This window comes from Calonectris borealis, chromosome 3, assembly GCF_964195595.1.
Source record: "Calonectris borealis chromosome 3, bCalBor7.hap1.2, whole genome shotgun sequence".
In the NCBI taxonomy this organism is placed as follows: Eukaryota; Metazoa; Chordata; class Aves; order Procellariiformes; family Procellariidae; genus Calonectris; species Calonectris borealis.
The window spans coordinates 83,640,178-83,666,750 of NC_134314.1; the positions used below are offsets into that span (position 1 = coordinate 83,640,178).

The following is a 26,573-nucleotide window of genomic DNA, read 5'->3' on the forward strand; positions in this document are numbered from 1 at the left end:
AAAGGACTGTGATCAGTAATACGAACTCCAATTAGTGGCCAGTTACTAAAAGGTTTATCAAAAGTTGTTAGTGGAGCTGTTACTGTTTAGCATTTTTTTAAATTATCTAAATGATGGAATGGAATGCATCCTCAGCAAGTTCATGTACATGACCAAGCTCAAGGAGAACAGTGCATGTATTGGAGGTTAGGGCTGTATTTGGGTGCAACAGATAAAGGGTAATAACCGACAGGCTTTTAACAAATGAGTAATATGCACATAGGCCAGATACTGAAATGCATAAATCTCACAGTATTTTACAAAAGCGGGCAAAGGAGCTTAACCCATCCACACAGGTAGAGAGTCCTATAGCTGTAGGGTCTCTGTGCTTCACTGGCCACTCTCCTCTTCCCCTGGAGGCAGCTGCTGCTGAGATGGGACAGCTGAGCTGTATGTGAAGCAACTCCTAAACCACTGAAGTTTTCAACCTGACATGTTAAAACCAACTCTCCCTTTGATAATCTGAAAAAATGGATCGACAAAAACCTTATGAAGACCAACACAGACCCGTATCTAGAGCAGAACAAGCTCATACAACAGCACAGGCTAGGGACCAACTGTCTTAGCAGCAGCTCTGTGGAAAAGCAGTGGGGACCCTGGTGAGCAACAGCAGCCAGCAGAACTCCCTGGCAGAGGTGAAGGCTAACCACACTCCGGGCTGGGATAAGGCCAGGAGACAACTTCCAAGACAATTAGGGGGCTGGAACATATACCAGATGAGGAGAGGCTGAAGGAGATGGGCTTGCGCAGCCTGGAGAAGAGCAGGTTAAGGGGGGAAATAATTGCAGGATCCCACTAGCTGATGGGGGGTTATAGAGAAGGGAGAACCAGACCCTTCTCCAAGGTGCAGAGAGAAAGGACAAGATGCAACCATCACAAGAGGCAGCCCCTCATTGAGGGAAATCAAACACAGGAACAGCTTGTCAAGAGAGTTTGTGAAATCTCCATCCTTAGGGATGGTCGAAAGCTAAAGGGGCAGCTGAAGGGGAATAGGTTCTGAGCAACCTATTCAGAACCTACCTTCAAAGGCAGCTTTAAACAGGGAATTAGACTGGATGACCTCCAGAAATGTCTTCCAATCCAATTTATGCTATAATTCCATATTTTAAATAGCAATGAAGTAATAGACTAATTTCTCCTTTTAAGATTGTCTGGATTGAAAAACACGTTGCTAGCATTTTTGAGCTAGTTTGATACATTGTATTTAAAAAAAAAAAGTATTTATAGAAATATGTAAGGAAGTTTTTGCAAAATATCTTTCACTGAGAAGTCATCCATACTCTCGGAATGGATACAAAAAGATAATTATCTCTACACAAATGACAATCTTATTTGTCAAATCAAGTTTAAATTAAGTTTCCAGTAGTCTTTCAAAAATCTATCTATAAAGTATGTTGGTGGTTACAGTTCATCTCCCAGTAGAGAAAAAATGAGTAGCAGCACATTATAACTAGCATCCTTTTTTTGGAAGGAACACCTGGGATCAAAGGGCACAGACATTAAATTATTCGCTCATGCTCACCAACTGCATTCCTTCCCCAGCCTGAGCATTCTACCTGCACGGATAAATTATACCTCATGGACTTCCCAATGTCAAATTAAAACTTTGAGCCTTAACAGGCAAATTTATCAAATGGAATAGGATTTCACAGACCCAAGAGAGAAAGAGAGAGAGAGATTCAGAGGCCGAACACTTTCAACAACATAAAAACTCCCCACAGCTGCATATTCAGGTTTTGACAAAAGGTAGGGTTTCTATAGCCTTCCATTTTGATGTAAATCTAGAAAAGGGTATTCCATAGTTACTAGATTTCTTGGCTGCAGTATTACTGAGCAGAAAAATGCAAGCTTGGCAGATATCTGCTTATTTCTTGTACAACATGAAAGACACAAAACCAAAGACATTATTTATGTACATTAAAAATAAAATGGATAAAACAGTTTCAAGAATGGGAATTAAAGAAGCTGCAGTAAATTAAAGAATAGCATGGCTACTGATATTCTGGGATTTGGGGAAAACATTTTTAATTCAAAGCACTTTTTTTTTTTCAAATCTCATAAAGTACAAACTCATTAAGCTCATATAAAAGTATTTATGTTGATTTAAAAGTATCGACTGGAGAGAAGAGAAGAAAATAAGTGCTATTTTCTAGCTGTTTAAAGAGAGATGGTATAGTATTCCTCATTTTTTCACTTTTTCATTTTGAGGAATAATTGTTAACTTTTCTTCTAATACAAAAGCCTTACTTATACAAAACTGAGTTAATACCAAACGCTTGCTAAGCCTGTACATTTCTTCTAGGACATTTTTCAGTTTGATATCAGCAGATAGATACAATAACATATTAAGAAATGGTTGCAAGAATCCCTCAAAGAAAAAACATGGTAGTAATAGTGAAGTCTCAAGGTATTATGAGGATAATTGCACAAGGGGAAAAGGACAAATCAATGATAATAAAAGCATATTTCAATTATCCTTTTTAAAAATGAACATAGCTTTTTTCCCCTTCTCATCCCTTTTTATCCCACAAAAATATAGTTCACTAAAGGAGACCATTAATAAATCAAAACCATGAGATAAAATAAAATATTCTAGCTTTTACAAACCTTAACTGAAAACTGAGAAGATATTTTCCATAAACATTAACATATTTTACATCAGTCGCGTTGGATTAGATTTTAACAATAGTTACAAAGCTAATAAATATGCAGTATAAAACTACAGCTCATTTCAGAAGACACTGAATTCAAAATTTCTCATTTCTTGAAAGGGAATGGAATAATTAGTGATACACATGCCAGGGTGTTTCTTCCATGCATTTTAAAACAGAAATAAAACTTGTACGCTGACAAGTGCCAATTATAAAACTGTGAACTAAATGGAATATTCAGAAAGTTATTTCTTTTTCATAGATATCTTGTTAAAGGCAAAGAAAATCGGTGGCATTACATATGTCTCTATATACAAGTAACTATTGTTTGCTAAATTTTTATTTCGTCCTTCCACAATTATTTTGCTAAATTCAATTGTGCTATTAAATCTACAATTCAATGAACAATCAGCTAGGAGAGCTCACTGTCATGAAATAGCACCAAGTAAGACTCAGTATGCATATAAATGTCACTTTTTCTTGGGAGATCAGCACAGATATGGGAGATCAGCACAGCAGCAAGACATTTTGATGCTCAAGGCAAAATGCCTGTTTTATTTCCTCTATCCACAATAAACTTTGCTTAGGTGAGAACTGTGTTCAGCTGGAAATAACCTGGAGATTCCTTACATGCTTGATCCCTTGAGATAATAGGTATGGAAAATTAAGTTTTTCGTTCCATCAACATGTTTGCCCTGACTTACTATCTGTCTCATGAGTCATCCAATACAGATTTCTCTCATGTAGCTTCTGTTACAGCTCTATAGAAAGATAATGTGGAACAGGGCATGGCTTATACATTACTGTAAATTTGAGAGGGTAGCAATTTATTACTGGATATTAAATGCATCACATCATATTTACTTTTGAAGAACTCTAACTACAGAACAATCAGTAACAAGGACAATAACAATTCAAGTTTCCTGGTATTATACTATGTGGGATAAAACTCTAGATACTATTTCTTAACTTTTTAATACTATATTAATATAAACATATTTTACTTTTAGTCAAGAGATCATATATACCTAATATCAGAACAAAAGTTAATTAAACTGTAACACCTCTCCTATGAAGAAAGGCTGAGAGAGTTGGGGTTATTCAAGAAGAGAAGGCTTCGGGGGGACCTTATTGCAACCTTTCAGTACTTAAAGGAGGCTTATAAGAACGATGGGGACATACTTTTTAGCAAGGCCTATTGCGACAGGACAAGGGGGAATGGTTTTAAACTAAAAGAGGGTAGATTTAGACTAGATACGAGGAAGAAATTTTTTACAATGAGGATGGTGAAACCCTGGAACAGGTTGCCTAGAGAGGTGGCAGAGGCCCCATCCCTGGGAACATTCAAGGTCATGTTGGATGGGGCTCTGAGCAACCTGATCTAGTTGAAGATGTCCCTACTCACTGCAGGGGGGTTGGACTAGATGACCTTTAAAGGTCCCTTCCAACCCAAACTATTCTATGATTCTATAAAACTAATTACATTTGCATCAGCTTTCCAGAAAGGTCAGTAGGTTTGTTTATAGTATATTATTTAAAGTGCTTTTGAGTACTCTTTCTATTTTCTGTTTTTAATCTCTCTGACAAGATTGTTCTTCACAAAAAATGTTCAGCCCTTCAGAACCTGTAACTCATCCATGATAAACGCATTTCACAAACAAGTCCTCTTTCACTTGGCTTAATCCTTGTCTTCTTTTTTTCTTCCTATCCTGCCACCACCTTTGTCCATTGACAATCTTCCTTTTATTTCCATCTATGACAATCCTTCCTTCTCTCTGTCCCTCAAAAAATATGCCACCCTTTTGTTACAAATGTCCCCTCATTATCTTCTACTCTGACTCCCTCAACACTTTTTGACCCTTTACAACCTGCCTAGCTTAAAAGCCATTTTGAACCTCTGAGTTTACTGCCCATTACTTGCTTAGCTCTGGGTCTTTTTCCTCCTTTCCATGAGAGATCCAGCTCCTTTTCTTCCTTGCCTTTTCAATAGAGTGTTTTTATAGCCAATATGTTCTAGTCTACTGTATTGTGAAAACAAGCACTGTACTGGATCCTCTTTCGAGTCCCTTGTAAAGGGTCACAGGAGGAAGGAGTACAGTATAGTGCTTATTTCCTGCTGTTGAAATATAGTTAGAAAGTAGAGGAAGTATGATTTCAGGAAGACTTGGGCAGTAACAAACAGTCTTTTAAGGACAGAAGCAGATTTTTTTTTTCTTTTCTTTTAATAACAGCAAAAAGACTGAGCTGTAATTCGTAATACAGAAAGGACAGAGACAGGTATTTTGGGGTTCTCCCCACAAAAACAGAGATTTCACACACATTGCACAATGCAGTACTGAATACAGACAGCCAAACTAGATAATAAAGTGGAAACAGTTTATCTGAATAACGATTCAAACCAAGATAATTACTCTGCTGCAGAGTACCCTGGCACTTTGCAGTGTGAACATATCCTAAAAGAATAGGGTAAAAGGCTAGGAAAAAGGTATAAAACAATGACCTTTAAGCTGAAAAACTGAATAACATCAGAAGCTCTCTGTTTAAGGAGTATGTATATGCACATACAGTACGAAAAGCCAAAAGGCACTTGACGACAGCAGAATCTAGAAGAAGGGAGTCAGAAACCTCAATAATAAAACCTTCTCTTTTGGAGGCACCTTTTAAGAAAGGATGATTTCTACTCTGGGTATCAGTATTTCCAATGCATTTACTGGATAGAAATGTCTTCTTTTCCTCCTGCCCAACGAGAAAGTTTGGTTCAGAGAAGTTAGTTTACATACTAATTTAAATGACCCCACACTTAGTGAACTTTATACATAACTTTATACATAACCCACTGGTTGTTGAATATCCCTCTGGGAGAGTAAGAATAACAGGCTTAATTTTAGTAAAGAGTTTCAGGATCCCCTGTAATACTTACATCTTTCTATAGAGAAGAAGAAGGGGAAAAAAAAAAATCTTTACTAAGCAACTTAAATCTAATGCATGAATACCTCAGAACAGTTGCATTATAAAAACTTACCTTTTCCATAGAAGAACTTGCGGTAATAGTATGCTCCAAGATCAATGTGTTCTATGATGTAACGCTTCACTTTCTCTCTGTGAATGGACTGGTTTTCTCTTGGTACTTCTAGTACTGAAACACCAGCATTTGTGCAATGGGAACTCAGAGAGGACTCAAAAGAACAACTTTCACCTGAAGAAAAGGATGCTGAATTTGCCCGAGAAAGTGCAATCCGTCTATCTCCTTCCCCACCAGTTTCGTTCCTGAAGTAAGGGCAACTCAATACTAAATCATTGCTTTTCCCATCACCCTCATCAGCATCTAAATTCTCTTTTGAATTGAGGTCCTCTTTGCTTCCCAAAGGAGATTCACAGTTTCCTGTTTGGCCTGCTGGCATCTGAGTTTGTGATGCAGCTGAAGCCCCAGTGGTTATATTTTTTCTTTTTCCTACATTTACTCTGGTAGCCATTGCTTCATTTATGTTAAACAAAATGCTCTGAACATCATAATGTGCAAAACATTTCTGACAGTTCCAAGAACGAACATTTCTGTCAAGTCTATCATCCAGATCAGGCGAAAACTTAAAAGTTTCATGCTCACTTTTAACTGTTCGCAATTTTCTAAATAGAGATGTTTCTACTGCTTCTGATTTTAGTCTCCTCTTGAAAGATTTCTCCCTGTCTCGACCAATAAGTAGGTGACTATCCATATAATCCAAACCAGAAATCCTGACAAATTCTCCCCTGGAAATCTGTGCAGCAGCATGTAGACTTGGAGAAACTGCAGGATCACAGTGGAAAAACTCTGAAAATCCAAACGGAGCAAGGGTTTTATGTTCAAAATTTTCCACTCGGTATCCTCTTAGCATTGCAAAGAAATTTTCTCCAGACAAGCCTTGTCTATCAATTGAAGAGGTACTGCCATATTCTCTATGAAGAGCTGCTCCAGTATTTGGGTTAACAGCATTCTGGTCTAACACATCTTCAGCATCAATATCACTTATTGTCACATCACTGTTGCTTCTTTGCCTTATGGGATGAAGTCCCCTTTGAGGGGAATGAACAAAAAGATCTCCAATCGAATATTTTCCCTCCGTAAATTCCAATTCTAGCTCTTCTTGTTGTCCATCACTTTGGTCATTTTGTCCATTCGGAAGTACTGAGCCAACACTTTCATAACTGGTTGGAGGTCTGTTTTCCCAAGCAGCTTTACTCAGCTCTTTAGAGCAATCCTTTTTAGGAGGCCATTCAGATACCCTTGCTCGAACACCCATTTTAGGCACAGCTGGTGTACCATTTGTTTGATTATTTTCAGTTTTGCTAGATGCATTTGAAGATACAGGAGGACCCATGCTACCATTCAAAGCTTTAAGTTTTCTAGCAAAATAATCATCAGATTGCATGCTTCTTGAAGACTCCCTGAACTTTGAGGAAGTTCTGCTAACTTTGTGCTTATCTTCTTGCAAAGACCTTTGATCACTCATGTCCAGTCAGTGGGAGGGGAACCACTACTATTGCATAAATTTACTGTTACTTTTGTTATTACATTGTTTTTTATAAGCCAATAAACTGCGATATAAAAAATACAGTTACAGTCTTCCCAGAAGTGCAAGCAGAAACCTCAGTGTACCATTTTTGTACAACTTCTCTCAGGAGAGCAATCTTAAAACATTTCCTTCAGTTCAGACGCATTCAGTTCAATATTAATCCAGACAAATTTCTTTTATCTGTTCATAAAAAAAGAAGAGAAAGTGTATTAAAATGTTTATAGTCAATAACAGTAAGCTTCCCATGTTGCTTCCCCATGAAACTGGAACTAATGAGACTTGCTTTGTATGGTTTTCTACCCTCTGCCTCCTTAAAACCCAACGAACGCAATAATCCCAGTTTCCCCTACGATGCCCAGAGGATACGAGCAGTTTGAACCCGCATGTCTTACATGGGCTAACCAGTACACGCACACTGTATAACAGACCAGGTTCTGCTAAGCAGAATAGCCACATACAATTCTCTGTGTCCTCTTCAATGCTGACAGCAACTTAGATGCCTATTCTCTGTCTAATCACTGGTTTTTTTACATAACATGAAAGAACATAGCCATCTCTAAGATACCTTGTTCAAGTTTGCTTGAAACTGGCTAATACACACAAGGCGTTACTGAGGCAAGACTAGTAGAAAATGCAAGCAAAATATATGAAACAGATAGGACCTTAGACAAAGAAAAGTGTTTTATCCCATTTAAAAGAACATTTTAAAGTTAAGTAATCTCTCCACTATCATTAATTCAGTGAATAAATGTATTTCGCTTTTCCCCCCCCGCTCTCTCCCCAAAGGGAGAGTTACTTACATTCCTTTATTTGGAGTGTAAACTATTATTTAGCTGTGTAAAACAGTTATAGTTGTTTCTGTTACATTATATTCCTCTGGTTGGAAGCCTAGACTGTTAACTCAGTTACTATGCTAAAGAACACATCTGCTGTCTTCCACAAGTAAGAAAAGATAGTAGCCCTATTGATAAGCGTTACTTTGCTTACAAAATTGGAATTGTCAGGTTATAAAAGTATTCTTCAATGGCTTTAATGGTCTTAAGAATGATCATGACTCATGCTGTGAAGATTCCTTTGCAGGCAGAGCCCATCCTTTAACCCATTGCGTAAAACTAGACTAAAATAAGAGACAAGATAGCATGTTATGTACTTTCTTTTCAGCTTTTGTTCCTTGAACAAAAATGCCAACATAATAATGTTTTAAGATGCTGCAAATAAGCATAATATGCATTTACCAGAGTTTAAAAAAAAGGTCAGGTCAAATTAGCATGGAATATGAATTCTCCCTTTATTTCAGTGAAGATATGAGGTGGTAAGAGGAGCTCAGAAGATAAGTGTCTTTTTCCCCTGCATTTAATGCCATAAAAATTATCAAAAAAAAAAAAAAAGAGAGTGTGAAGCAGGGAGGGCAAAGAAATAATATACATTAAAACTTGACAGATTATTTTTTCTGTTTGTCAGAAATCAACACAATACAGCAAACTTTAGGACTCTTCTACCAAAATGCATTAATTAGATTTACAGTAGCATCACGATTGACATGGTTTCTATGTGACTTTTACTAGGAATGGGTAACAATAACAATATAACATTGCAGCTTACTTTCATTACATAAGAATTCCTCAGAACTCCGTTTGATGGCCAATGATGTCAATGAAAACAAGGGTTTTGGTTCCTTACAGGAGTCCAAAAGATTGTTTAAACAACTGCCGTGTTCAGAGAAACAGTATTTCAAAAGTAGCCTGTAGGATTTTTAAACATTGACTTACGAAAATACAACACAAAAAGGAAAATACCAGTCATAGAATCATAGAATGGTTTGGGTTGGAAGGCACCTTAAAGATCATCTTGTTCCAATCTCCCTGCCATGGGCAGGGACACCTTCTACTAAATCAAGTTCCTTGACCTGCTGGCTGTGCTTCTTTTGATGCAGCCCAGGACGCGATTGGCTTTCTGGGCTGCAAACGCACATTGCTGGGTCATATTCAGTTTTTCATCCACCAATATCCCCAAGTCTTTCTCCGTAGGGCTGCTCTCAGATATGTCAATATACTTAATATTTTTGGGACACAAGTAATATTACAAAGGTGAAATACAAGAAAACTTCTGTGGGATACACATTAACGCGAACAGCTGAGAGCTTTTTTGTCATCTCTTGGAGTGTTCTTTATACAGTCATAGAAGTGTGAGAAACCTTTGCCAAATAAAAACACTTAAGGAAAACTGAATCATCTTTTCTGTTTCTGCAAGAATATAAAATAGTGAGAACACAGAAAGGTCAATTTCACATATCGGGAAAGATATTTAACTTCTTATTGAAGATTAATTCAATTTTCTTTGAAATTATGGTGAATTACATCTTCTAGCCTTCTCGCCTTTTCTGCATTAGTACATGCGTTTTTTAAAAAAACAAAAATAATCTCTTACAAAATGGGAAAATACATATAAGGTCAGAAAAGGCTATCCTGCAAAAATTCCATTCTCTTCTTCCCCTGTCATAACCATTTGTGCAAAAGTAGTGAATTGGACCAGGAACATAATCCAGGTTGAAATTAAATTAGGGATGAGGTGGTGGAAGACAGAAGGAAGGAGAAAACGAAAAGAGTAAAGAAAAAAAAAAAAAGAGAAAAGAGCGACAAATGCACACTACCACCCCATTTATTTTCAATCCAAACCCACAATGTGATTTACCATTTGGCCTCACAAACAGCTGTATTTGTGGAAGACAGGAGAGAGCCTGAAGGCCACAGGAAAGCAAGACTTTTTGTATGGCCTGAGTATTTTAAAACAAAGGCACATTACAAAAGGTAGTATTTAGAGAGAATTATTTTTCTTTACAGTGTAAAGCTGATGTGACAGAAGACCAAAGAAATGCCTGGTTTGGAACTGTAAATTGACATTTTATTGGAAATATTAATATTTGCAGATGTGATGCAGTATATTTAAGGTATATTAGTAAATTTTTTTTTTAAATCTGAAGTTGGCCTAATTGACAAAATCTACCTGTTTTTACTATAAATGACCATTCCTGTGAATTCCTGTAACTCAGTACAACAGCACATTTTGGTTGACAGCTGACCTATGCTGATGGATAGCACTATATTCTCCTGTATTTGTTGTTCTTTAAGGTTTTTCTGTCTCCACAGTAAGAATTTAGCAACTCACAAACATCCCCCTATAGATGTTGGTACTATTTATTATAAACCGCTTTTGTTTGCTGAATTTAATAAACTATTACTTCCACAAAGAATACTGTCAATATGATCATGAGTACCCTTCTCTTCAGACCTGTACAGTCCTTTTGGTCAAGTTCTTCACTTCTCTCTCTTTTCGTCTCATCCTAGCATTCAAGAATGGAATCACCGACAGATATCGTCAGAAAAGAAAAGCTGGATGCCTACCCTGCTGTTGTGCTCCTGCCAACCCTTCCCACTAAGGCTGCTGGATGTTATGCAAATAACTTAAGTTCCTTCCACACAGCTACAAAGACTTCCTTCTGAGCTCAATACAGCAGCTGGTTTGTTAGCCACAGTTACAGTTCTTTAACATGGAATGATTCCAAGTTTCCTGGGGACCTGGATACGTGCCCACAAATGTTCCTGTGCCAGTAGCAGAGCAATGAATAAGAACTGTACTATTGGACTATCCTGTCAAAAGGAGGCTGTTTGGTAATGCTGCCTCATGTCAGCCTTGATAGATGGAAATGAATTATTTAAGAAGTCTTTCTGCGATCATTTTGTTGCTCAAGACTTTGGAAATCTGCCCCTATTATTATGTAATGTTATCGTCCTAAAAAGAATGCATAATTTGGATGAAAGCATTAATCTCTACTATTTATCAAGATGACAATTCTATAAACCATGACTCTCAAGCTTACTAATCTTAAAAAATGGGAAGTGCAATTTGATAAAATAGGAGTATAGGCAGGAATAATATGCCAAAAGCTGAAGATCAGACATTTAATTTGCATTCAATTGATTCTACACAGCATTTTCTGTGTGCTCAGTGTCTGATTAGTTTCCACTCTTCAAAGAAGCACGTAGTAGGGTAGTAGTGTATGTTATATGCCAGTATAACAGAGCAGCAGTTACACAATGGCTACTTTATGGGAATCCAAAGTCTGCAAGAAAATTCTGCCTTCAGGCTCATACTTTTAAGTGCAATGAAAAAGAACAGTGCAAAGGAGAAATGAACATGTTTCGTAAGCTGCCTGTATTTTCACAAGTTCTGGACCAGATAACCCACCGAACAAATCTATCACAAGGTATCATTTCCTAAAACGAAGGTTGCCACTAGGAAAAAAAGTAATTTTTGAGAAAGAAGAAAACTATACAAAAAAGTTTTTTAATGCAAGTTCAAACTTGTTTCAGTTTGCTTATTTTTAAAAACAGACTACATAAGCAAATGTTTTCAGATTTACATCTATTAACAGCATTTATTTCTTAATGATTCATAAATCAGAACTATCCAATTTTCAGAAGCAAAATGATGGCTATGCCTGGTTTTCAAGCCATGCTACTTATTTGTGTGTCAAAGCCAGAAAATTCTAATGACACTGAACTGTGATATCATATCATATGACAGTTGATTATGATGTCACGCGGGAGAATTATTACTGCAGACAGGAGTATGGAAGAGGAAAATGAGTTCTTCATGCATTTGTTTTCATGCAAATGTCTTTAGAAAACCATGATATTTAAGCATAACTGTCTTTAAATAGAATATTTCTTTCAAAGTTTTCCATGAGGCACAGTGAATATTAAAGGATAACACTAACTATAATTGAGCCATTTATTCAGATTGCAGCTGTGGAAAATGGATTGGAAATAATACAATGAACAAATTATGAGCACAGCCAATGAAAAAAAATGGTTCAAATTATTATACATGGCAAATTCACAATTAAAACTATAACTACTATAGTATAAATGGTTACTTCTCATACGCATATTTCAGGTACTTGATTAATATGCAGACATAGACAAGAGGCACAAGTAGGATGGGAAGCCCCTCATTTGACTAATGGAAATACATATGAGCTGCTGTGTAGTGAATATCTGTTGCACACTTCGTTAGTTGTGCTGTATTTCTTCACATTTATAGTCTTTGCTTGTGAGAGAAATGCAAGTGTAGAAACTGAAAAGAACCCCGTGTTGAAATGACATAGTTACAGAAATGTATCTACAGCATAATCCACCAACAATCATACCACAGCTTAGCTGATTTGGGGGCTGGCGGGAAGGAGCTATAACTAAGAGTGACAACAGCCTACATGATTCTCAATGATGCTGTAAGACCATCACATTTCTTATCAAAACAGTGGAATTACACGAGTTTGAGCCTGGTGCAAGACTTGGGGTAAAAAAAAAAAGAAAAATAAAAAGTTATACTCTGTTCTTCAAATACGGTTCCCTTCTCCAACAAAGCAAATGGCAGATAAACGTAAATATTGAGACAGAAATGCAACATGTAATTTTGGAGCAATGGATCTTTAGAACAGAACTTTGAATTCCACAGCTGTTCAATGAAAGGTGTTTAATTTTTAAGAGAGACCTCCAATCATAACTGCTCTCCTTCAGTAACAGGTTAAGAAAAATATCATCATCATCCACAGGAATAATTGTATAAGATTTAACAGTAAAACACAGACTCCTCAAAAATGTTAGACTTGAGTTTGTCTTATGGTCAAGATCCCCCACCTGTCATCTTGGCTTTTCCAGAGAAAATAATTTAATAAATCACACCTTCCAACTACTACACTTACTACTATTAGACCACTTTTTTTTTTAAATATACAACAGCCATTTATTAAAAAGAATTTAAAAAGCAGTTACAAAATATATACTTTCTTTGGTGTAACTCATTACACCAAAGAATATCTATGACAAAGTTCCAGCAGCTTCTCGTTAGCATATCTTCTACTACTTTCCCCAAGTATTTGCTCTTAAACATTCTATCTCAATTCATGCTGCTTCATTAAAAGACACTGTTCAAGTTTTTCATCAAGCAACCTAGGTTATCTCTCAGTGAATATCAATGTTTTATATAAAGCTATTACTGTCACTGATTTTAAAATTTCTGTTAGAAATCACCTTCTGTTACTGAAAAATATGTTTAGATAAATTTGTGACTGAGTGTTTTAATGCTGTATTTTCTTAGAATTTTAATACCAATATTCTATTGTTCCATTAGCACAAGTTTTGACACTGAGATGCATTAAGGCTAATTCGATTTCCAGAACAAACTGGATATCCTCCTATTCTTACAGCTCTATTATAAACAGTTCAATTATGCAGCCTATGCAGAGTTTAACTACAAAACTGGAATTGAAGTTATATCTTGTTCAGGTTGAACCATGTAAAATAGCAGAGTAAAATCACAATTATGTTGAAATCAATAGCAAAACTATCACTGACACACACTGAGAATCTTTCATTTGCACTCTTCCAATTCAGTTCAGCTATTTTTAACTGAAATTCTGGAACCTAACAAAATACATTAAAGCCTACAACATAATGCAATTAATGAGGTAAAAAGGAAAGACCTTAACATGAAATTCTTAGACCAAGGAATTTTTCAAGTGAAGGGTTGAAAAAACATCTGCAAGCACTGAACACTTATTATCCCATGAGAGAGGATTAAAAAAAAACCACAAACAAAAAAGCATCAAACTCCTTATAGATTATTGTTAACCAATATCATTTTTTGGCAGTCTGATTCTTTACTAATTGCAAATAGAAGCCATATTCCTGTCAGTCAAGTTCTTGTATCAGTAAAAATTTTTAAATAAACAGAATCCAAAGTGTTTTTGTTTCCTTTCATTCTTTCCATTCACGAATCTAGGTGTCAAAGGGCAGATAACAAAAAAAGAACCCTACTTACAGCGCATTAAATAATCTGTTTTGTACAGGGAGACCAAAATGACACCCAAAACATACTTCACATGCATGCACATTATCTCTTCAGGACAGAAAGAAGTATGTCAGACTGAATGACTCTCAGACATTTCCCTACCTTAAAGTATTTAGATGTACTTATCTCTGTGCCTACAACATTTCATAGTAATTACAGTTTCCTTGTAAATATATTTATCCTTAAAATACTGATAATACAGAATTTTCATTCCAGTTTCATCTTTGAGAATGAAGTATCTTTAACACATAATGATATAGGTATGTCAAACAAGATTCATACAAAGAAGTATCAGTCAGCAGATGATAAACACAAGTAAATTTTGTATAATACTTTACATATTCAGTGCAGTTCAAGAGCTTACAAAGTGGGAAGTAAAAAGCTGTTTGCATGACATGTACTTTTCCTCAGCTAGTAGAACCTATGCAGTAAGAGAGTTCAGATTAGACAGAGCATGAATGAATCATCTCTACTCTTCCAGAATAACTCTCACTTACAATACTTGCATTAAGCAAGTTCCACTCAAAAACAACAAAAAAGTAATTTTCAGTGGTCTTCTCAAGCAAGTTGGAGAACCTCTGAATCCTCAGTAAAAACAGTACTGTCTACAGGCTCAGAAATATTCATACCTCCATGATTCTTGAATTGCCCCTTCCTGCTTGAATGCATGTATTCTAATTTAAATTTTATAATCCCCAAGGCAGGGACTATTTCTTTGTCCTGTCCCAACAGGATCCTCGTATGACGTACAGGATGCTAAATACTATGATAATCCAGTTGGTAAACAAGTGTACCAAGTCACTTTCAGAGGCAAAGCTTAGAAAGATACAGATAGGACTTGGGCACCATATTCACATCATTCAAACACAAGTAAAAGGACTACCGTGTACTGACTCTAAGCAACAATTTGCATAATCCAAAAGGGAAGTCAGTAGTTGTGAATAACCTGTCACATGAAAATGAGCTTTTGACAGCCAATTGTATGCATTGGGATAACACTCAGAAGAGAAATTCAGCATCTGTAAACCGAATAACAGAAAATTATACAGAAAGGAGAATATTCGTATTATATATTGACAAAGGAACATACTACACGTGTTTCATTTCAAAAGCTTTTACCTTCAGGTTGTTAAAACACATTAACAAATACTAAGAATGTTAAAAGTTTTTAATATAGTTCTTGTAAAATACTGGCAGAAACAAAGAACAACCCAGCAATTTAGAAGAAATAATGGAAGTATATTCCATTATTTTAAAACAATGAAAAGAACATATTCTACCTTCTTCCAGAATTAGTCACATCAGAAATTATCTTTTTTGTTATAATTCTAGCTCAGTGCACAAAATGGTTATTGAAATTCCAATAAAAAAGCACTCTGCCCAAGAGCAGGCATAGAGAAAAATATTAAGAAATGTCCTGTCCGGTTTCATAAGAGAAAAAACTAACAGTGTAAGAATTTTTGTCCTCACAATATATAACAAATTGCTACAGGTAGAATGATGGTATAGAAAAATTAGAAGTAATTAAGTAGCATCATTATCCATACATATCAAAGTTAATCTACAGAAGTGTAAAACTTCAGGAACAAAAGGTGATTTCTAACAGAAAAATACCTTTAGATAAATTTCTGACTGTAGCACTGTATTTTCTAGAGAAAGTATCTCAAACCTTTTTTGGGATACGTGTATAAGGCTGTTTTCACATACTGCGTACAATTGCTTTCAATTATTCTGAAAAAAAAAAAGAATATTGGAGTTAGAGCCTCCTGGGGTATCTGAAGAAATGGTTTTTAATGAAAGGTTGATAAGAAAGGAGAAGTGTGCTAACATTTTGACTGTTATTTCACACTCGCAGGTAGAAATGTGGTAGCAGGTTCAGAGGCTGCACTGAAGGTGAAAAAGGAGTCAAGTAATAGAAGAGGATAAACTGTTCAGTAAGAAGAGAAGGAGACCGTAAGCTTTAACTTTTCAGAGTCAGTATGCCACAAAAATCCCTAAGAGGCAATTCCACTTTTTATAGGTCTACTACAGTAAGGCCCAAAATAAAGCTTTTTTATCCATTCAGTAAAAAGATAAAACAATATATTTATTAAACAGCTGAGGCCGCCTATTCCAGGAAGCAGGTTTCAGACTCTGACACAAGATTCAAAAGAGCTTTTGAAATGTACAAAGCCATTTTCAGCCAGAACAAGAAAGTTCTTTTGTATGTTTCTATTATAACTGTGTTTCATAGTAAAATGCTGCTCCAGGCAGGAGCAGATACTAAGCCTGCCGTGTTCACTTTGGAGAGGTCAGACGATTTGCATTGTCCTAAGCACGTACTTGGATTCCATGGTATGAGCTCACAAACCCATACATTGGACATCATCTCCAGAGATCACCAGATTCCTCCAAACAGCAAAACACTCATCACTAGAAGGGTATTAATGCTACTTCCACCAGAAATACTCTCTCAAGACATACTGCATGTAACTTTTAAGGGCATCTAATTTTTTGAAGTAGAAAGAGCCTACCTACACGCCCAGTACATCCATCAGTGAAAGGTAACAAAAGAGGGTGCATGGACTTTAATCATTGGGACACAACAGCTTGCATCTGAGAAATAAAGTCCCTGTTCCATTCCAAAAATCTTCTGTTAACACAAAGTTAATTATTCCAGCTTCTTTTGGGAAAAAATATTATTCCACAAAAACACTATATTGGTGATGCTCTAAAGAAGTCCTGTAGACAGGCCTTACCGCTGTAGGCCTGTGACAGCAGAGGGTCATCCTCCAGCTCCTGCCCTGTCATGTGACCAGGCAAATCACAAATGCACTATACAGCCTCTCTGCATATATGCAGCACCATCCAGTGATTCCTCAAGCATTCTGCAGTTTCCAAATGAAATGCACAAAAGCAATGTGTTGATTCCCTTCCCTTCTTTTGCTAGACTTATTGCATTCACCTGACATTTCCAAACACATGCGAGTGAGCCTGGACCACCTGGCACTGAACAATACAGCTTGGGCAAAAAAGCACCTCGGAGACAGCCAGCCTACAGGCCAGTTGTTCTACAGCTTCGTGCTGTGATTACCTAGTTCTTACCAAGAGAGTATTTACAATAATGGACACAGGGTTTCTCAAAATTTTTCAAGAGTGTGACTCCTGTTAAAAGTCCTGGCTTTGTGCCATCCTGACCAGCCACATTCCTCCAGGATGGATGAAAATAGTCTGTAATTACTAAAGGCAACTCTAGACATTCACTTACACACTGAGCTGCTGCAGCTAACAAAGTGTTTTTCTAACACTTTGCAACTTCTGGGCAAAGAGGGAATCACAAAGTGGATAAATGCAGTTTTAGAAGTTCAAGTTAGTTCATTTTTAGGAGAAAAAAAGAGCTTAAGTCCACTTCATTGTTAAAACAAAGGAGAATTTGAATAATCTCACCCATCATAAAAATTCACAACAATGAAAAAAACTAAAAGAACATGCTGTCCCACTAATTAATAAAGAAACATTGAACACTGCCTATGACAACAGATGGAGTGTTGAAAAACTCAAAACATTCTAGTGTGGAAGAGATCTAAAATATTCACTAAGAAGCGAGTACAGAGTACATGTAAAAAGGCACATTTTATGGAAGAAATAGAAATACTAGCTTTGTTTCTGTTTCTTATGTTTTCAAGAAAGTAGAACACAAAAATAAGTTTTATGCCATGTCGTTTGGCAGTAGAATGGCTCTGATATAGTTCTGAATTATTTTTAGTAGTAACATAGGAAGTGATTGATTAAAGTAAAATAAGTTTTAAAGAAAAAGGAAACATTAGCCTTTATCATCCTGTTTCTTTATGGAAACTGTTTTAGTTTGACCTTGGTTCATTATTAAGAGGTATGAACTGTGAGGTAGCATAAACTGAAATATTACTGGCCAGTTTTCTGAATCTTTCAAACTGACTGGGGTTCTGCAGTTTCAGATGTCAGCAAGTAACTTCTCACGTACTTTTGCATTGGTTTAGAACTCTAAAGTATTATTTCACATCACTGCACATCAATACCTTTTAAATAAGTTATTTTTTGAGAACAGAGATTTCACTTTTTTCTATCTTTTCCCTCTGAATCAAAAGAACAGAAATTACATATAGGAAAAAAATACATTTAAATCTATGGTGACCATAATACACTTAATTCATACAGTCTTACTACATAAAAACAATTTTGTTTTTAATTTTACAATGTAAATTTGGAAAGTAGATTTCATAATATTAACAAAATACCTTAAATATCTTCGTAGTTACCAAATAACTTGGTAACTTGTGTTCACATAACATTTCCAAGCACATGCAATTGAGCCTGGACCACCTGGTGCTAAACAATACAGCTTGGGCAAACAAGCACCTCTCTGAGGCAACCAAGCTACAGCCCGGTTGTTCTACAGCTTTGTAGAGTCACAGTTCATTTTCAATGAATAAAACCTTTTCACATAATTCTAGACATAAACAGAAGAACAGTAGCTGGAGCGAGAGAGTTGCTAGCAGAATATTGTTCTTCATTTTTCAGCAGTCCACTCAAATTCAGCACAACTTGATAGCAATAAAAAGTCATTGCCATCTGTTCAGTGATCATTTGATATCTTATCTAGAATCAAATTGCTGTCAAGCTATACAACTTGTTATCAATGAGACTTAAAAGGGTCGTAATGGAAAATAGTTTTGGTTAAAGTTTTATGTAAACTTTATGGAACACTTCCTTCTGCTCCCCCCTCAAAAAAAAAAAATCCCAATAAGATAGCTTCATCGTTGCTCTACAGTTTTGCCTTTAGTTTGTTAAGTTAAAGCACGTGTCAAAGAACCTTCTGGAATTGTCCTGCTGAGAAAATATGCTATATATTTTCATTTTAAACAGGAAGAAAATAACTGTCTTCAAAATTATAGTGTACAAACACATCATTCAAAAATTCTGAGCCAGATCAGGAAGACTTCATTTTCCTACATTGAAAAGAAGACTTCTCGTCGTATATATGCATTTTCCAGACAAAGTCATCATCATGACTGGGGTTAAGGAACGCAGATTCAATGTTGTATTCCTTCCTGTTAAAGAGACATTAAATAAAATGTCTATAAGCCTTTCTTGATTCTTAGCATGATGACAGTGGATTAAACTAGCCTTTAAAAAGCTACAACCCTAAAAGTAAGTTTTTAATAATTCAGGAATCTTACTTCTTTGCCCCCCCACCCATGCTACTCTCAGTTTTCTCTCTTTCTATGGATTCTGAAAAAATTCTTGTATGGGGTGACACATGAGATGATAGCTACAAGCTATCATAAGCGTGCTATCATCTTCCTGACTTTACTGCTTTATGATAAAGGGCCAAAAGGCAAAAATTTTGGAAAAAGAAGTCTTGCTTTAAGATGAATTACTGAAATACTCAGTAATTTAATAATCAGTAATTTACCTTTAACTAGCTCTCTATAGACAATAAGAAATAACACTGCTAGGAAGTATGAAAAATATAACTGTGGTCCACTGTTGGTAAGCATGGGGAATGTTAATTATAGATTCAGATGCATCTGGAATGGTTTGCTTTTATAGACCCAATTTTGTTTTAACTTTTGCTTTTAAAATTCTGATTACATAACACCCCATCCAATAATCCAGACACTGAATTTTATATCTGATTTATCAAGTTCTGCTCCTTATGTAAATTAAAACATTCAAATAGGAGGGTATAATTAACCGATCCAAAGTGTTCACACACAGGCATAGTAATGCAGTGTAGGCATTGTAAAAAAATCTGCCTCTGAATTTCATTATTGGCCTTGATTTAGCACGAAGTTTCTGGTCAGCCAACAAACTGTATATCATTCATACAGACTGCACATTTCTGGAACTGTGTTTTTACTTGGTGTCAGTGCATATCTCCCTCTTTTTTGCAGCATATTCGCATTATAGGAACTACAGATGTATTTCAAAATCCAAATTTAGAAAGGAACAATCACATTTGCTAAGCTTCTGACTCTTAGAAAGCCCATATTAGATTATAAGAGAAACTACACATTTGACATATAACCTAAGTAAATGGCATTCCTTCTCCTTCCCAATGCATACTCAGCTACTTTATCAGTAAAATCCACAGATTATTTTTCCCCAAAATTCAGGACATTATCAAATAAATCCTATTTACTTTATAACCTAGAGAAATGTTTTCCCCTCGACTGAACTCTGACTGCATATTTGTCAACAAATTATAAATTGCTTACAAAAGTCTCAGCTATTCGTGTCAACATTATGTATGACACTTTAAGAAAAGTATCCTTACCTAGAGCAATTCATAATGTGAGTGATTTTAAAGGACTGTCTACAGAATCTGCTAGCTTTTCTGCATTTTCAAACAAGTAAGTGTACGTGAGAATAAAAAAATCCAAACAACCAAGGCAATTAAAGATGCACTAAAATATCCATACAATAAGTTAATATGAATTACTACTGGCTTGAATAAGGTATGATCAGTAGTCTTTTGTAACGCAAAAGGCAATAAAATCAAAATAGTCAGGGACTTACTAACGATCAGTTGTGATAACTTATTTTTCACTTGTGCTGGTTAATTTTCTTCATAGTAGCTACTATGGGTCTATGTTTTGGATTTGTGCTGAAAACAGTGTTGGTAACACAGGGATGTTTTTGTTATTGCTGAGCAGTGCTTACACAGAGCCAAGGCCTTTTCTGCTTCTCACCCCACCCCACCAGCGAGGAGGCTGGGGGTGCACAAGAAGTTGGGAGGGGACACGGCTGGGACAGCTGACCCCAACTGACCAAAGGGATATTCCATACCATATAAAGGACCTGGGGGTGCTGATTGACAGCCGGCTGAACATGAGCCGGCAGTGTGCCCAGGTAGCCAAGAAGGCCAACGGCATCCTGGCCTGTACCAAAAATAGCGTGGCCAGCAGGAGCAGGGAGGTGATCGTGCCCCTGTACTCGGCACTGGTGAGGCCGCACTTCGAATCCTGTGTTCAGTTTTGGGCCCCTCACTACAAGAAAGACATGGAGGTGTTGGAGCGTGTCCAGAGAAGGGCAATGAAGCTGGTGAAGGGCCTGGAGCACAAGTCTTATGAGGAGCGGCTGAGGGAACTGGGACTGTTTAGTCTGGAGAAGAGGAGGCTGAGGGGAGACCTCATCGCGCTCTACAACTCCCTGAAAGGAGGTTGTAGCGAGGTGGGTGTTGGTCTCTTCTGCCAAGTAACTAGCGATAAGACGAGAGGAAATGGCCTCAAGTTGCGCCAAGGGAGGTTTAGATTGGACATTAGGAGAAATTTCTTTACTGAAAGAGTGGTCAGGCCTTGGAACAGGCTGCCCAGGGAAGTGGTGGAGTCACCATCTCTGGAAGTATTTAAAAGACGTGTAGATGAGGCGCTTAGGGACATGGTTTACGGGGCATGGTAGTGTTGGGTTGATGGTTGGACTCGATAATCTTAGAGGTCTTTTCCAACCTTAATGATTCTATGATTCTATATGACGTCATGCTCAGCATATAAAGCTGGGGGAAGAAGGAGGAAGGGGGGGACGTTCGGAGTGATGGCGTTTGTCTTCCCAAGTCATGGTTATGCATGGTGGAGCCCTGCTTTCCTGGAGATGGCTGAACTCCTGCCTGCCAATGGGAAGGAGTGAATGAATTCCTTGGTTTGCTTTGCTTGCACACACGGCTTTTGCTTTACCTATTAAACTGTCTGTATCTCAACCCACGAATTTTCTCACTTTTACCCTTCTGATTCTCTCCCCTGTCCCACTGGGGGGGATTAAGCGAGTGGCTGTGTGGGGCTTAATTGCCGGCTGGGGTTAAACCATGACATCACTTTAAAAGAAAAACAAAACCACAAAGATATCCAGAATTCTAATAAATACTTATGCTTCTATGCAAGTGTATAGTTCAGTTGTTTGAATTTCTTCCAGGCAAACTGTATGGGAGAAAATTTTTGTGCATGTTCAAGGCTGCATTCCTCAATATAGACACTCACGCTATAGTGTGTGTATAAAGTAAGGAAAAATATTTTTGCATACAAATGCATCCATACTCTCATTAGTCTGTAGGTCCACGTTAACAATGATTTTGCACAAAAAGTATATGTAAATTCTAGTACCATCTTTAAAGTTAAATATAATCACAGATTCCCTCTCATCTTGTTCTTTAACTACTCTAAACACTGTTTTATAGGCTTAAATTGAACTAATCAGAGGTTTTATAGACTCTAGAATATTTTTAAGGCTATGGTATCTAGGAGGAAAAACACCTCTTCTTCCTAGAGGATAAATGGCTTTCTAAAAATGCAGACTAAATTTCCGGTCAACAGTTTTGATTTTACACGAAGCAAGACTTCCCCCACCCCACCCACCCCGCACACCCCACCCCCCCTTAGCTAGAGAACTATGTTAACATAAAAAGCTTAGGCAGCAATCTAGGCCAAAACAGAGGGGTGAAAACTTGCTAAGTAATCACCTAAAGCCATGTTTAGAAAAAATAAAAGGCTACTTGCACTTTAGAAGGCTTGATTACATGAGGCCTGCATTGGTAGTGACACAAATTTAAATTAGTAAATTGTAGCAGACTGCTCTGAGAATGGGGGTGTGGGGGACACCCGCTAAAACTATGTTTTAAGGAACCATGTCATTCTGCTTAAAAGAAGGTTGCACAGTTTCAGTCTTATTTTTCGTGTTAGTCTTACTCAGGAACCCGCTCCTATTTTCTATCCAAAATGCTAAGTCTTGAGGGAAAAAAAACAGTGCCAAAGTCTCATGAATTACTGTTTCAGCATATAGCAGCCTTTCATCACATCATTAAGTAGGTTGCCCACATTTCACTAGGAAGATTTCATTATGCAAATTTATATTTACAAAACAAATAGCATATATAGGGTTTTCCTTCCATTCTAAGGATTTGTTAACTTTCCATAAAAGTGATGGTGTGCATCTGCATGCCATGTTTGCTGCATACACCAGGAATTCTTTGCCTCTCATGATGTAGCTCCCACCCATATTTATTCCAGGGTTTTCCTTCTAATGCAGGAGTCTTTCAGTCTCCCATTTTTATCTCACATGTTGAGGATGCTGTGTGCTTCTTCACTTCCTCTTTTCTCTATTTCCATATACTAGGAACCACGTATTCACCAAATCATATCCAATTCATGCAACATTTTCCTTCTCAGTCCATACTTATATCATCCTCCTTTCAAGAAGCACAAGCCAGATAGTTTACATGTGTTAGGACTATGACACCCTTTGGTCTGGAATGAGAGTGTTCACAGATAACAGTTATTCAGGCATAGTTATTCAGATGTAAACAGGCCAATAAGGTAAATTAAGATGCCAGGTAAAGTTAGGATGGTAATGGTTGTCATCAACCATTTATTTAATTTGCAGGCAATTACAGAGATGGCAAAAACTAGCAGCTTTGCTAATCACCAGCCAAAAGCTCCAACACATCCACACTATCTTCGTTCTGTTTTCCACCCAAATCAATTGGTTTCTGCTCACTGATGCCTAAAACCATCCTGGAAAACTCAGAATTAATCTGACCCCTTGTTCAAAATCATCTGTTATCCAGAAGTGATCTATCTGGTCCTGGCAAGTTCAGCCTCCTATAACATCTTGAAATCAAAAGAAACATCCTACATCATTGTCTTCCCCCCCAAGCCCATTTCTTCTTCTTTTATAAATATCCTTTTCCTTGTCCTTTCCAAGGTCTACTACCCTGACAAAAGTCCAGCTTTCCAACATAGTATTTAAGTTCAGCTGACTTTAAAAGCATGTCTCTTTGTTTTAGTCTTCTTATCTAGAAATATTCACTTCAGGTTCTATTTCAGTCTGCAGTTTTACTATTAATTTCCTTACTGAATGCTTTGTCTTCTTTGATGTCACTGCTGTTCCCCTACTGCAACTTCCTTTATCTCAATATTCTTTCCTTCTTATTCATATCTTCCTAAAGTAACATTCATCAGTCCTTTCTGTTCTACCAAGATACATCTTTGTGGCATATCCAAGACAGTCAGATGATACATTGTACAATATTACTAGCATCAGTCACCTTACTTTCCTTTATCCTTCTTTGCAGGAGAGTAAGGAAGGTATGGGACTTTTTAAAACGTCCGCTATGCTGTATGATTATTTAAATGTTGTTTCTTTTCCTTTGAATAAGAAGGGTCTGTACCTACACTCAACAATTAATACCATGCATTACACTTAGGTGCTAATCCATCCATCCATCTCCTGTCAAAACCAAGGCAAAACAAATATGTACTTCAATGTCTCCTTAAAGTCAGCAAATTATCTACTTCAAACAATAGCCTAGAGAAAATTCCAAGGAACAAAGCCCCTCAGAGAACACTCTCAGCAACCCTCCTTAAATTACGAAAACTGACAAGCCTAGTGAGAAAATGAGTAAACACAAATAAGATCTTAAAGATCACAAATTACATATTTTTAGTATAGATAAACTAAACCAAGACATTAATATGGAAAACAGAATGTATAGTAGCCCTGTGGTATGATCTCATACATTTTTTTAAACTAGAATTATTTTTTTAAATATCTGTTTCACTTTTCAGCTGTTATTTTTAAAGGAAATATAATAGAAATATTTAGCCTTTGCTTTTAAAAATAATAATAATTAAATAGTTCAGAAACTGATTAAAGCTACTTGAAAGTGTTCTTTGAGTTTAATCTTTGAGTTTAAACACTGAGATTACCATGTAAAAACCTCAAAGATGTATATCGAAGCCACAAAATAATTTGAACAAATGCAACATGTATGAAGAAAAACAAAACTATAACACCTGTATCAAGAGAATAACTGAAATAACTGTTCTTGATCAAAGTACTTTATGAATGCAAGAACTCATTTTGAAGAAGAAATGGGAATGCTATATTATTTTGCCACATCTTCCTGGAAACCTGTGTTTCATAAAAGGAGTAATGTGTTAACTGACATTAGTTTTTTCTTGCTAAGACACTTCAAAAATACCTTTTAATAATAAAGACTAGATTTAGTGTTCCAGTCAAAACAATTCTTCCACTGATTAAATGAAAGTGGGGCTCTCTCTATGCTTACTAATAAAACTCTTCATGAAAGAAATAAAGGCCTATCAACTCATGAGTCAATCAGTTCTTCCATTCTAATAATCAATGTGGAAGTCCTAAAATATTTGAAACTAAGCCAAATATTATTCCTTGCCAACAAATGCCAGTTAGATAGAATTAACAGGATTAGTCATAGCAAGAGGTAGCAGACCAATTTGTTAGTCTTTGCAGAAAATTAAAAGCAAATCTATAGCCACATTTCTCAGGTAAAACACTGACCCTTCCCCATTTGCCTAGTTTGACTCCACCCAATTTCAGATGAAAGTGTCTCTCCTCTTTGAATGGACTCAGTCTAGTACCAACTGCACGTAAGACAGTGACCTTGTTGCATGCAGGAACCACTCAAGAGAGAATTTTAGAAGGGAGTAGTTCTTTACTGCTGTGTTTTCTCCAGGAACATAATTTCCTCACAAGTCTGTACAAGCAGCTAACATTATGGCTGCCATAAAGCCACGGACTTTGTCAAATATACCTGTCAACCCATCTGAGGCAAAGCAATGAGTCCATCTAATTCCCTCCCAACTACTTCAGAAACTAGAATAAGTTAGTTAACTTTTTAAAAATACATCAGTAGTTTAATATTGTCTTAAACCATTATTAGAACTGACTTTCTAGTTAGACGAAGGCAATTCAAAGCTGCAAAAAAATAAACAGGTCTTCTTAATGCAGCAGTTCTTTTCATATTTGGTGCTCAAACAAGGCATAACTTGAATGAGTATTTGTTGGCTCTCAATTTTTAATAAATTTTAATAAACCTAATTTTAAAAGAAGGCATCAGCAACAACATTTGTAACTAAGTTAGAAAAATGCACATTATTAAATAAACACACAAAAATTGAACGCAATTTACTGGTATACAATTAATTGTTCCTACACACACAATGACTCTACATTAGAATGAGATAGAATTCAATACACCATACAAACTGCTTTGCACATAAAAAAAGTTGGGTAAAACTACTATAGTAGCATATTGTGCTTAAGCTAAACAAGACCGGCATTATTTCCATTGAACTCCATAGAACCCCAGTGACAGTGTGAAGTGACTGGGGAAAGAGTACACATTAACATAAAAATTCCGAGTCTACTGGAGAAAAGCAGCTTTGTGGAAAACTGTGGAACTTAAATACAAATACAGAAGAAAAATTTATCCAGAGCAGCTACACAGTACAACATAGTAAACACCTTCCTACCCTGAAATACTCTGAGAAGGAACTGAATTTGAGTTTGATTTTTGTTGGTGGTGTTTTTGTTAGGTTTTGTGTTATGGTCGGGGGGTTTTTTGTGTCTTTTTTTTTTTGGCGGGGGGGGCGCT

The 26,573-nt window shown here is 36.5% G+C and overlaps 1 protein-coding gene across 1 annotated transcript in view; it reads right to left on the minus strand.

The window, feature by feature from the left end:
* Window positions 1–26,573, minus strand: part of SIPA1L2 (signal induced proliferation associated 1 like 2) — a 153,556-nt gene that overhangs the window by 81,082 nt on the left and 45,901 nt on the right. Inside the window, exon 3 of the mRNA XM_075146451.1 lies at window positions 5,713–7,420. Within this exon, the coding sequence (XP_075002552.1) occupies window positions 5,713–7,177 (1,465 nt within the window). The 5' untranslated portion in view covers window positions 7,178–7,420. The remainder of the gene's footprint in view (window positions 1–5,712; window positions 7,421–26,573) is intronic.